At 40.2% G+C, this 13,947-nt stretch overlaps 1 protein-coding gene across 2 annotated transcripts in view; it reads left to right on the top strand.

Annotated features, from left to right (window-relative positions):
- The window catches only part of CHRDL1 (chordin like 1), a 38,369-nt gene extending 24,674 nt beyond the window's left edge, over nt 1-13,695 (top strand). Inside the window, exons 6-12 of one of the 2 annotated variants that reach the window (XM_027645205.1) lie at nt 101-194; nt 2,281-2,348; nt 3,614-3,788; nt 7,068-7,262; nt 8,926-9,090; nt 10,171-10,260; nt 11,075-13,695. In XM_027645205.1, coding sequence (XP_027501006.1) covers nt 101-194; nt 2,281-2,348; nt 3,614-3,788; nt 7,068-7,262; nt 8,926-9,090; nt 10,171-10,260; nt 11,075-11,205 — 918 coding nt within the window. In that variant the 3' untranslated portion in view covers nt 11,206-13,695. Of the gene's footprint in view, nt 1-100; nt 195-2,280; nt 2,349-3,613; nt 3,789-7,067; nt 7,263-8,922; nt 9,091-10,170; nt 10,261-11,074 lie in introns of both variants that reach the window. The other variant, XM_027645204.1, reaches the window with a different exon arrangement.
- The last annotated feature ends 252 nt before the right edge of the window (nt 13,696-13,947 follow it).

Raw genomic sequence — 13,947 nt, 5'->3', positions numbered from 1 at the left:
AGTGGCATTTATGTAAACATGGATTTAAGCATGTCCATAAAAAAATGAATATACAGAAAAAATCAGTGACTCCTAAATTGCCCTTGTGTTTTACTGGCAGGAAGGAAATGTGTACTGTGGGTTGAAGACTTGTCCCAAATTAACTTGCTCTTTCCCAGTTTCTGTTCCGGAGTCCTGCTGTCCAGTTTGCAGAGGTAAGTTCAAGGACAGGCTCTGAATTTACTCCTTTCCGTGTCAGAGCCCTGTCTGTGCAGCAGTTCTGTCACTCAGGACACTATCTGCAAGTTTCCCATGTAATTACAATCCAGTGCATGTTGGGAAATTAAACGACTAGTGCCAGCAGGGTAACATGGCTACCTTTGTTCTCCTAAATTGAAACAAGGAGAGAACTAATGATAAAGTTGCATCCCCATAATGAGGTAAATCATGGCTTCAAATGAGGTATTGAAATAGCTGCCATTACTCTCAGTAGAAAAGCTTTATAATAAAAGATGAGCTTCTATCTGACAGGTTACAAGACCTGCTCAAGTTGTGCAGAATTTCAATTCAAAGGCAAGGGCAATTACTCCGGTTTAAATTAGGTGTTAACCTGTATTCAGGTGACTTCAGTATTTTACTAGCAATTGCATTTATGATCTTGTACACCCAGGGAACTTGATTCTAGGGGCCTTCCCAGCCTTTCTGAATGTCTAAACCTAAATGTCTGTCTAAAAGCCCATCAAAATGTCTGAGAATTTCTAAATGTATTTTATATCTGTATTGTGGCATTTGAATCATCACTTCTGGGGTATCTAAGTATCTATAGCCTGTTCTCAAAGATGCAGATAAGCACCTAAATGTATCTTTGGTTTTCAGAAGTGCCACTCTTAATACCAGTGATGCCAGGATGCTTTGAAAAACTCTTGCACCTCTGTTTGCACCTTTGTGCAGCTGTACTCTTTTGAGATTCTGCTTGTCTGAACTCACTGCTATTGCAGTGGTAAAAATAAGGAGTATTATATAGTTGGTTGTGTAATATTTGCTGTGGTGCAAGAGTTGTGAAACACAAGCTAGCATAGTCCCAGAGTTCCCGACCTGAGGAGTTGATTGAGTTCACATGGTGGACCAAAAGCTCTGGGCAGGGAAGGGCTGAGCCAGCAAGAAGGTACTTCAAAGTGCATCAGTGCTGATAATGCAGCACGATGCAGAGGGAGCAGCACACACTCTGAGGGAACAAGGTCTTGGACAGAATAAGGTCCTGGACAGAAGCTGTGTAGTCACGTCAGAACAGCAGGCTGTCACAGCCACTCACCCTGGGGAGGTGCAGTGCTAATTAACTTACATGTGGCACCAAGTAGGACCTGAACTAATCTCTCGGGAGGACAGTGCTGTGTGCTGTGTAAATACGTCAGCTCAGTCAGAACGAGCAGGAGGATCTCTGTGCAGTGCTTCTTTGCACAGAGATTGTCCCTCAGTCCCACTGCTTTGCTGTTACTCCACAGTACCTTCACAAATCTTGAAATGTTTTGCCAGGCAAACTGCTTATAAAGCTTTCTGTTCTCAATCAGGCAAGGTGATAGCCCTGGCTTCCCAGGGTGAAATACAATGATACACTGTTTTAAATGTAATACTTTGACAGTTAATTAAAGTAAATCCTTGTTAATCATCTGATTTCTCTTCCCATATAGTTATTTGAGCTGTATTTGAAACCAGACTCTTCCATTTACAAAAATCAATTTGACTTTCAAAGTATAAACTGTCAGACTCAGCTAGACAGTAAACCAGCCTTACGCTGGAGAAATCAGTCGCTTCAGCCAAAGTCACTAATGAGAAACCAGTTCATTTGCATTTCCATATGAGAGGTGAGATTAAATTGGATTATGCAGTAGAGGCGACCCACTGTCTCCACTGATGCAGGGCTTATTTAATGTATTCTTCTACCTACTACTCTTATTTAAAAATGTTTAAATGATTATTTATCTCGTAATCAACTTTATCCTTTTCAATATGGCATAAGCTGTTTTATCTCTCCTCTGTGATTCTTATGAAATGAAAAGCTAAACCAAATGTTTGCATCAAGATCTAACACAGCTCATGGGGAGGAAACTGTGAGTCAGTTTCTGCTCCCTGCATGGCCAAATAGATTAATATATTAAAGTTTGCTGATTTCCATATTCATTCCTCTACCACTATTCAGACCCTAAATACAGCTGTAAAGCCGGGTGAGACTTTTCCCCTCTGTATTTCCCAAGGTGTTTCACAGTTACTCCTCTAACTGACACTGCTCTGCTTCACATACAGGAGATGGAGAATTATCATGGGAACATTCTGATGGAGATATTTTCCGGCAGCCGGCCAACAGGGAAGCTGTAAGTGGGACCTACAATTTAAAGACATATTTTCTTGCTGTGCTGTGCATGACAGTGCATTGGGGGAAAAAGAGAAAAGTATGATAACAGGTCTGAATACCTATTGTTTCATTCTGGGTTCTGTGAATCTAGCCCAAAGTAAGTTTCTTCCACTCAACCTGAATTCATGAATCATGTTGAATTATTAACTCCCATGAGCTCCTGTGGATTCTGGATTTGGTCTTTGTTGTATATGCTCTATAAGAATAAAATTCAACAGCATTTTGTTTGCTATTCAAGCATTGTTTTTAAATCATAATTGCGAACACTTGCTTCCCAGTTCACATACACATATATGTATTTACTCTAGGGGCTTCATTATCTGTGGGGCTAAGAGTTTCCATTAACAACTTACTCCTCAAGAAATAATTTTTATAACAGCATTTGGAGAGAATCTGAAGACCTTTTGAGCATTAGGTGCACTATCCAAATACATGAACCAACAGGTCTTTAGATGAGTGGGAACAACCATGCCTGATAAAAGGAGTGCTGTAATCTACACTATTCCTTCAGGTCCATGGCCATTTTGAAAAACGATTCTCTGAAAACAGTGTTTTTGCTCTAGAAAGCATGCTGTGTGCTACTACTACTACTACTGCTGCTGCTGCTGCTGCTGCTGCTTTCCTTTGCAAATGGAATGAGATTTCTAGTCTGTAAAACACATTCTAGTAAGGCTCTGCTCAGGCTGTGCAAGGCTAACTTGGGCCTTGCATGAGAGTTTCAAGATGCAAGCAAAGAAGAATCTGGGCAGTCATTCTGGATGTGTTCTGCCACTGGAGCCACGGTAGAAAGCAATTTTTATGAAGAAAACTAGACAGACTTAAAATTCTTCTCATCTGCTCTTAAAGTAGAGTAGATCAGAGTAAGTAGAGTAAGATCAGTAAAGTAGATACCTAGCTCTGAACACCATTTTGAATAAATGGAGCAAAACAGGCACACCTGGGTTGTGGTTCTTCTTATGCTCTAGAGACCCACACCAGGTCAAGTTCTAAAACTGCCTCTCTGTCCATTGACAGTTAGGGACTTCGGATGACCAACTCAGATAAAGACACCTACATTGACATACAAGACTGGTGAGATGAGTTACATCTGCACATGTGGCTAATGATGCCTGATGAGGGTGGCCACTACCTTGTTGCCTGTGTTAAGCTTCTAGTACAGCCCCTCTCCCCATGTTCATTGGAACGAGACATTTACTTTCCTGCTCTCTTTCTGTCCCCAAACAGAGACACTCATACCATCGCTCCCACTACGACCTGTCACCCAGCTCTGTGAGGCAGGTAGTCAATATTCCACGTTTTCCCAATGCCAGGAGTAACCGCGGAGTCCTGCCGGATCCCCAGCAAGCCTCGGGCACAATAGTACAAATCGTCATCAACAACAAGCATAAGCACGGACGAGGTAAAGACAAGTACTTCTTACAGTATTGCTCTGGGTCAGGAATCAATCACCTACAGCTCAGAGAGACTTCTCAAAATATACAGCAGAATCTTGGGGATTCACACTGGTATCAAGAAAGCCAGTGCAAATCAGGGAGGCAGAAAGCAATCAGCTATTCAGGGTATGAAATTCCCTCTTGAGCGAGACCAATTCTCCCTGCACAGACAACTGCATTTCACTCTGAAAAGGCACCACAGAACTGTGTTGCTCTCTGAGTTACTTTGTGGGGTTGTGCTATACAATTTTGAGAACTCATGCAGTGTCTACCAGGGGAGTGAGTGCTTTGTGCCACAGAGGACACCACGATGCCTTTAGATTCAACAACTTGTTCACACAGTGGCTCGTCCCATAGGAAATTGTTCATGGTTATTTTCTTTACACTCTGTCCTATTTTGTAACTTTACTGGTCATAAACAGCTTATATTTAAACTGCCCTACAAATCTCAGACCGTAAAGTATCAGGGGGTTTTCTGCCTCCAGGGCTTACCAAATTATGCTTATGAAAGATAGTATCATGTCTTCCCCCACCTTAAACTTCTTGCCTGAGACAGTGGGATGGAAGGGATGCTTTTTGTCCCCCATGACTGATATAAGAGGCAGAGCAGGCAATTAGCCTGTACTTGATGCCTGAGCTGTGAAAAGGCAAATCTAACCAAGGTAATGAATCTCACTCTAAGAATCCTTTAGTGCCCTCTGCTAATAGAATACAGGACGTACTACATTATGTGGACAGCAGAATTTTGAGCCCATATGGCAAACCATATTCAAGCTATATTCCTCATGCACTCAAGGAAGGACAAAAATAAAGGGAAAATACCAGTTCACCAGTTAGTGAGACAGCAGGTTTTGTAGTGGGATGCTCAGTTCCCACAGTGGGTGTACCTTGGAGAACAGAGGTTTGCAGGAACAGGTCTAGGAAGACATAAAAGAAATAGCTGTACAAACGTATGCTCAAAAGAGCATCTATCCACAAATACCAGTCAGTATGCACTTAGAAACTACCCACAAAGAGTTAAAAGCCCTTGTATTAGGGCCAACTAATCTTTTAAGGTATTAACTAACAGAAGGAATGTTGGCTATAGGATCTTTGTTATCCACCTGAACAAGCATGAAAAAACATTCAGATCATGCCAGTGTTTTATGCTGAATCTAGGAACAGGAATCTCCATGCAGGGCAATGTCTTTGACATGTAATTCACACATGAAGACATCATCAAAGCAGTTTCTAAATGACTTGTTTCAGCAAATAAAGAGCATACAGACGAATAGCATAGTTCTGGATGCAGCATAATTTCAGACACTCACTGCCTGGAGAGTGTCTGAGAGATCCCCATGATGGAAACAGGAATGCTGAGCACATGTTTTCTTTTGTTCCTGTGCAATTAACAAGTGTTCTATTAATTAATGCACATGCCCCTTGAGACACATTTCAACAAGTTAAAAAATAAACACACAACAACTCTCCTGACGTGGAAATACTGTGTAGTTGTGTGGATACAGATTTACCATTCTGAACATGAAGAGCACTAAAAACAGGGTATCAGGGAACCAGGAGTTATTTGCTGTATTTTGGCTTCTACTAGAGGCTTCATCTTCTCCCCTAGAGTAATTATTTAACTGTTCTGTGCTAAACAACCCTTAAAAGACAGAAAATATGTATCACGCAATGTCCTGTATTATCCCTTCATCTGTCAGGGAGAAATCATGGAGTATTTATGTCCATAAAGGATCTGGAGAACTCTGGATGGGGGGAAAAATCCCTATAAGCATAGATATAACTAATAATATGATATTTGAGCATGTAAGAAGCCTGCTGAGCAGCTGAGTACTTACCTGTTTTCTCATTTATAGTTTTTTCTCCCATGTTCTTAGTACACAGATAAAACATGGCTTTTTATTTGAGAAACAAAATTGTTTCCTACCTCTAAAATAAAACCATGTCTTAAGAAAGAGTTAAAAAGTAGCAGTTTAGAAACCAAATGATAGCATAACTCCATGAAAGAAAATACATTGCAAAAAACACTCCCCATAAATCTCAGTAACTCAGTAAAGTATAAGCCAGTTGGTTACATCTGTTACCAGTTAGATATAAATTTCAGATTACAGATAAAAATTAAATTGCTTTTGAAAGTTACAGGCAAAATTGGAACATATTTTACAAAAAAAACATTAATAAAAATGATGGCATATTAGAAGAATTGGAAATATTTACAACATATCCCAGCTTCCCTTCAGTTGCTTTTAGAAATCAGGCTGTGTCCTTTATTTCACCTTGTTAGGATTAGTTTGCATTTTTCTTTGTGTTTATAAAATATTTAAAAATAAAGAAGTAAGGTTTATAGGACAAATGCAAACATGGTGTAAAGTGATATAATTCTCATCAACTGCTGGGTGACCCAAAGTGGCTTCTACCAGGCATAGATTTTTCCACTCTCCTTGTGTCAGCTGTATTTCTCTGACTCCCAAGGGCTCTGATGAATAAATATTCTGAGGCTCTTAGATGCTATTAGAATGAAATTTCAGTCCCATATGCATCCTTTCATGTTAATGTTTTCTTGTGATTCCAAAAGCCAAATGTCTCTATATACCTATAGACATATATATTTCCACAGAGGACATTAAACTTCATTTTGCAACATTCCCTTGCTTTGTTCTGTGTGTTATGTAGCAGAACTCTCATGCAAAAGCAATAAAAGGCCCAGGTGGCACTAATCCATCCTGCTGATAGCATGGCTCTCTTCAGCTTATGGCTGAAGCTGTGCAGATGACTCAGTAGCAAATAACATGATTCTATCATCTGCAAATTCAATTCCAGCAGCCAGAGCCACTGTAGCAGGCTGTGTCCTGTGTGTGGACTGAGATTAGGAGGGGAAGGAGGAGTGAGTTTTATGAGCTGGTTAATGGTGCACAACTGAAATGCACGGGGGGGGAGCCAGTCAGATACTTGACTCAGCCACCTTCACTGTTTTCCTCAAAACAGCAATGGACATCAGCATCAGCAGAGTTGGAATCAAGGCAAAACTGCTCAGAAAAGGGTGATCACAAGCTCAGGCTCATTTTAAGTAACTAAACTCCAAGTTAAAATTACCAAGCAGAGAAATGAGCCAGACACTAACAGATGACATATGGAGACACTGCTTTAAACAAATGTGCATGAATCAAACAAATGTGTATAGAGGGGTAGTCAGTGAACATACCTTTTCCAGTTGTACTTTTTCTTCTTTTTGTTTTCTTTCGTAGTTTGTGTTTCAAATGGCAAAACATACTCTCATGGTGAATCTTGGCATCCTAATCTCCGGGCCTTTGGAATCGTAGAGTGTGTGTTGTGCACCTGCAACATCACCAAACAAGAATGTAAGAAAATTCACTGTCCAGAACAATATCCCTGCAAATACCCTCAGAAAGTAGAAGGAAAATGCTGTAAAGTCTGTCCAGGTAAAACAAAGTTGATCACAGACCATCTTTTTGCTGTGCATGTTACGGGGCTTGGCTCAAGCCTTCCGGTCACAATAACTCTGATGCAAACAGCAGGAGCTGTGCCCGTGCTAAGGTGTGTGAGAAGTCTCAGTGGGGGACAGGCAGAGCTGCCTGGCCAGCTCTGCTCTCACTGCTGCTCCTCAGGCAGGGGCCATGCTGCCTGGCACATGCGTTCTGATCAGTCACTGCCTTTCTTTCTGCTGTTAGCTCGACTTCCTAGCGCTCATTTCCAAAGAGAGTATTGCAGAAATGTATACAGAAAGTTCATTACTGTCATAAGACTCTCGTCCTTCCCCCACCCCAGTGCCCACAGAACTTTTGAATCATTTTGTAGCTTGTGAAATTTGTGTGGAGATAACATCATTTCTGCTTTTTAAAACGTACCAGAAGGATTCAAAACTCTGATTGGTGTCAGTTACGTAACCTAACCCATAAAATAAATACTAGCTTATCACAGGTTTAGCATTGTGTCTTTTCTGCACTAATGATAAAACTTATGTAGACATTACTAAAATAAATACCTACAGCTAGTGAAAAATCTGCTAACAGGAATCTGCTGAGGGTCTGCCAAATGACCAGCCATGTTGCATGTGTTACAAAGGGTAAAGGAGTGTCCAGTTCCCTTATGTGTCTTTAAACTTCTCCTCTAATCTGTAGGGCCCATTTCTGTGTTTGTTTGCTGATGCACTGGGCAGAAATGCTCAGCCATATATAGAATGCACACTTCCTATCTTTTGCTGGCTTTGCTTACTGGGGAAAAAAGCAGTGCCAGTAGGCAGGCGGGAGATGTGTTATCTAAAGCTTTTGGATACTTGTGAAGCAGAGATCCACAGCTTTCAGTAGAAGAACATCCAACAAAACCTGGCTAACAGGCTTCAATTGAAAATTTAATGGCAAAAAGAAAGTTACTGTCTTGTTCTTTGAGATTCTGTATGCCCATTTTAAAGCGGAATCTCTTTCTGTCTGTCTTGTATGTGTAGAGAATTAGTAGGTGTTTCCACAAACAGAAGTCCAAGCCTCTGCGTTGCATCATCTCTCTTACATTCTTGTCCAACTTCCAATTGCAAACAGAATAATTACAATTTCTACTTATATGCTCTACAACTTTACCAGGTGGGCAAAAGATAATGTGCCCTATGGCTAGCCCAGGCTTGCACTGGCCAGCTGGCTGCTGCTGAGCAAAGTGCAAACCTCCTGGATTCTGCCTGCCCTTCTCTTCAACAAAGCATGAATTTGGTTTTCTTCACTCTGACCAACCACCAATTTTCATTTAGTTATTACCTCTGAGATTTCTATAATTATTTCAAATATTCTTGAAAAGGGGACAACAGATTTAAAAATTGTGAGGAGTCTCCCAGACCACATGGTGTTACAGCTCATTTCCTTAGGAGACTGGATTATAACTATGAATACTGTCTTGCCTCCAATGAACAGGCCACCAGAACCAGAATAGAACACTGTTAAGTGTCTGGGGCTTAGCTGGAGATGGATTTGAGTGGCCATACAAATGAAAATGCTACTTTTAAGCTAAACCTACTTGGCTATTGGTGCCAAATAAGTTCTGGAGGACTTGATTACAGCTGTAGTAGGTGTTTTGTGCTTTTGTTTTCTTTAACAGAAGATGTGCCAAGTCAAACCTTTGACAACAAAGATTACTTCTGTGGGAAAGAGACATTTCCTGTCTATGAATCTGTTTTCACAGAAGAAGGAGAAACCATCAGGAAAATTGCAATAGAGATTGAAAAGCCACCTCAGATAGAAATACATGTGTGGACAATTAGAAAAGGTGAGTTGAGCAAGTTCTTTCTTTAAACAGTGTATAATCTGCCATTAAAATCCCAGGATAGTTTAGAGGTCCAAACTTTTTGAGACTGCTGTTCTTCTGGCTCTTTAGGATATCACTATTACAACCACTTCCAACATAGACAAGTTTTGCTGAGTAAAACCCATTAGAAACACACAAAGCTGTAGTTCTGCAAACTCCTACCCTTCATTGGGAGCAAAGGCACAATGACAAACAGGTTGTCAGCAATATTCTGTGTAATTTATTTCAGAGAAATGAGTTTGAACTGAGTGCCTGGAGGCTCTTATTTAGGATGGACCAAAAAGCTTTCCATTGAAATCAGTCTGTCCTATCTGTTGTAGTGATGCTGCATCCATGATGGTCTAGAATATGGGCCAAAAATGTCTTAAGGATGGAAACAATATCTTTTACTAGACTAACTGGTAAAATTAGAACAAAATAGAAAAGCGTCGAGAAGCACTGGTGCAAATCATGAACTTTGGGTGTAATAAAAATTATCTTCAGCCTCCTAAAAATCAAATCTACTTAATCTCTTTTGAATAAAGAGCATATGATCCTCGTAGGAAATCCTCACATAGTGCAGCCCAGTACATGGAAATGATACATCTCTAGAATGTGCTTTAAAGCAGAAACCTAAGGCCAAAGTGGGAGTAGAAAAGAAGTCACAGAGCATTGGATGGTTCACACATACCATGAGTGTTCAAGAAGCCACAAAGCCTCATAATGATTTGACAGTGGTGTTGTGTGCTGGCTCATGACAGGCAAAATGGTATCTGCAAAATGATACTGTTTTTCTCCAAGACACTGGGATTTTTGGTTTCTCTTGTAATCTTACATTTATGTATAATAAGGAAAGATTCAGCTATTTTGGAAAAGAATTGGCTGATTCTCACACCCCTCACAATCCATGGAAAGATTTACAAGGGAGTAGCAAAAAAATGGGTGGGGGAGGATGGAAAACAGAATAAAAAAGAAAGAATAGTCTGAAAATTTTACAAAAAGGCAGATTTAGAACAACGGGCACATTTCCAGTAACATGCATTTCTCATTTCTTTGCTGAAGGGATTCTGCGTCACTTCTATGTTGAAAAAGTGTCCAAAAGAAAATTTGAAGAACTTCCTTACTTCAAGTTGATAACAAGGACAACCCTTAGTAAGTAAAATTCTGACCTCTTGAGGTTTCTACTCTTCATATTATCATAGCAGTGAAAAACATTCTCTGTTACTCAACACAGTGAAATGGATGTACTAACTTTTCCTCCTTGATTTCTTCTTTGTATTTCATCGAGTTTGGGATTTTGATAGTAGTTGGCAACTACTAATTCAGCTGATTTAATAGTTGAACTAAGATACAGATATTTTTAACTCCTAGTTCTTTTGCATTATAACTTGTAATTTTTTTCTAATTAAGTAAAGAAGTCTTTTTCCCAGGGATAATATATTCTTAATAATACAGGCCTATTCAGATACAGTAATCTTTTTGTAGAAAAAGCTCCCTAATTTTTTGCTGTCAGCCTTCCTTAGCTTGCCATTGTTATCTGTAATGTAGTTATCAGGACAGCATGCATTCATATCAAAATTATCAAAAATGTTAATTACAGGCATATAGACAGAGTTCATAGCACATAAACACTTAGACATGTTGCTTCCCACTTCTAAATACTTTGGTTTGCCAGGATATCCATTGTCATAAGTGGTTGAATAAATAGAGCCAACTTACAGGACTACTTAATTAAAGAAAATAATAATAATATTCTGGTCCTTGTTTATCATTTTTAATAAGGTTATTTTGCATGGAATATGTTACGTGATTGTAAGATACTTTGAATATTTTCCATGGGAGGACTGGACATTCCCTCTTTGACTATTGTGAATCAGTTGGTTTGCAGAGTGCTTATAAATGTCTTCAAAGTTCCCTGTGCCCTTTTCTAAGTCAGTATCTGTCTCCTTTGTGTTTTTGTTTTCAGGCCAGTGGAAAATATTTAGCGAGGGAGAAGCTCAGATCAGCCAAATGTGTGAAAGCAGAGTGTGCAGGACTGAGCTCGAGGATCTGGTAAAGGTTTTGTACCTTGAAAAGTCTGAAAAGGGTCACTGTTAAGGGAGACAGCACTGGAGGGAAAAACACAAGAAAACTTATGAAAACTTGGATCTGCAGCTGGACTGCAGGCTTATTTTGCTTAAGTCAACAGTTGCCCTAAAACCCAAAACTATAATGCAGTAATTATTCACATCATGCACAGCAAATTTGCTGCTTTATGTGTAGTGGTCTGTGTCAACCATTCAAATATCTCCTTCAAAAACTAGGAGGCTCTGTATTACTGGTGGGGGAAGGAGAAAGAGAGACTGTGCTTTCCCAGAGTTGCATTTCTTTACAAGTTAAAAAGAGAAAACAGAACATTATTATTACTATTATTATTTGGCAAATTATTCAAACTATTGAAAAGAAGAACACCTAAAAAATGTGCAGGAGTTATAGAGAGCATTATTTCCTGTGCTAAATTTCTGGTGTTGAAATGACTCTTGGATTTCTCTTAGTAGTGGAGAAAAAATACAAGTGATACAATACTTGTGCTGGAAACATAAAAAGCAGATTTAAACTAACAAACTCCTAAGCAGCCTGCCTTTGGGATGATGTCTTGTAGTTGAGCAAACAAAGTCCATAAACTGAACAGCAGGTGTTAGTGGCAATCACTATATTTTTGTAGCAATTGGAGCGAATGTTCGCTTTTAAGTGGTTTTTACTGTTTCCTCCACCCACTTCTCTAAAAATATGAAGTGTTAGCTCCCTATCACAGCCCTAATAACTTCATTATTCTGGGCCCTATTAACACATGGTCTTGGCTGATAAACCACCTTCTAAAGTGATGGGGCAGAAGGCAGTGAAGTACTTGCAGTGTTTTCAAAACACCTAGACTGTTAAACCTCACAATTAATAACTCCTCAAAAGTTGTGACAGGGATTAATTTATTTGTTCTGATTTGTTACAAACCTAATCTTGTGCATTTCTCTGAGAATGACCTCTCACTTCTCATGATTCAAGGACATCTCTCTCCCATGACAAACACCAAACAGCTACAGCAGGTCTTTAGGGCACAACAGCTCTGTGACAACTGTTGTGAAGAAAAACAAATCTGAGTCTGTTAAATTTAGTATAGCATGTCTACAGTGTGTCTACTTATTCTGTAGAATAAGTGTAAGTATAATTTAAAAACTGTTTTCTCTGAAGAGTCACCCAAATCCTGCACTGCACCATGGCTGCAATGTTGGATTAAATCCCAAGATGCAAGTGACTCTGCCTGCTTTTGCTCCCATTTTCTACTCCACAAGCAGACAGGAATACTGCTGTTCAAACACATGCTAGGAAACAAAGCTTTATGGAAATGGCCTGAGCCAAGGGCTGGGGCTTCACAGGGAGTAAAATCAACAGTGAGAGCAAAGATTTTGAGGTTTGTTATTCTGCCAGTGACAGCACTCCAGGGTGTCCCCATTCCTAAAGGGATGAAGGTGTGGCAGGGGTTGGTACTGGATGCCAAAAGCCTGTTCAGGCAGAGCCTCACCATGCTGAGGCGATCCTTGGCTTGAGCAGCAGGCCCTGGCAGCCTCCATCAGCCCCACAGGCCTCAGGATCAGGCTTCTCCATAGCACCCGGGTCCTGCCCGTGCCGCCTGAGCCTCGGGAGGAGTGGGATACAGGGCTTCTCAAGCAAGAGGAGCAAATGAGGAGAACAGACATGAAAATGAACAAAAGGCTGAAGGGAATTAGAGAATACATACAGGGTGATCTCAGGACCACCCTGCTGTCCCTAGGCCTGGAGAGAGAGCAGATACAATCTGGGAATACTGGCCATTTGAAAGTACCGCAAGTTGAAATGCAGGAACACCTGGCCATGAGAAGTCCTCTATCACTGTTCATTAAAGGAGAGCTAACCAAACTGTCCCATCACCTTTCCACGGGGATTGTAGCTTTCATAAATCCTGTCCTGGTGCTGGACAGGGGCGCAGCATATCCAAACCAAGGTCCTAAGACCTCACTGCACCAGAGGTTACTGCAGTGTAACTGTAGAAGCAGCAGTTTGCCATCAGCAGCACACATTGCAGTGGCATCTACTGGGTTGAAATGTGCTGCAGAAGTGTAAAATTTTATTATAAATCTTTAGGAAGAGGTTCTGAGGAACTGTAGCGTCTGGTGAGAAAATCAGCAGTTGATTTCTCACCTAACAGGCATTGTCTGTTTGTAGCAGTAGCTGGTGAAAAAAGACTAATTGGAAAGTGTACAGTGTTTGTAATTTTTTTTTATGAAGAAGGCAACCTGCTTTTTGTATTTGTGACAGGACAGGTGGAATCCAGATTGTATATTTATTTTATAATAAACACTTTTTAAGAAAAGCAAAAACAATCATAAGCATAATTTAGTAAAATGTAGCGGTGCATTTTTCCAGTTTCTGGTCACTTAAGACAACAAAATACACAGTGTCATGTTTTTCATTCTCTTCATAAGATGTATGTCTGTTACAGTACTTATTTATGTACTTGTATCACTTTGGCCTGGTTTGATAAATTAATAAACCCTGATGTTGATAATAAAACAAGATGGTTTGCATACAGTGCTGTTGTGTCAAGATGTTTGGTTTCAGTGACCTGTTTGCAGTCTGGCTGCTGCCACCTCAGAGAAGGTAAAGCCTCATACCCAGCTGGGTGCAGTGTGTGGCTGCCTGCTGTGAAATCAGTACTGAGCTATGGAACGATCAGATTGGGAAATACCCAATTTAATTCAGCTTTAACCTACCTGCCATGCTAAATTTTAGAAATCAAAGCACTGACATTCTTATATGGAAACCTAC

Source organism: Corapipo altera, unplaced genomic scaffold (assembly GCF_003945725.1).
Source record: "Corapipo altera isolate COAL_440 unplaced genomic scaffold, ASM394572v1 65, whole genome shotgun sequence".
Classification (NCBI taxonomy): domain Eukaryota; kingdom Metazoa; phylum Chordata; class Aves; order Passeriformes; family Pipridae; genus Corapipo; species Corapipo altera.
The sequence above is the reverse complement of the archived record's forward strand: the minus strand, read 5'-3'. Positions and strand labels throughout refer to the sequence as shown.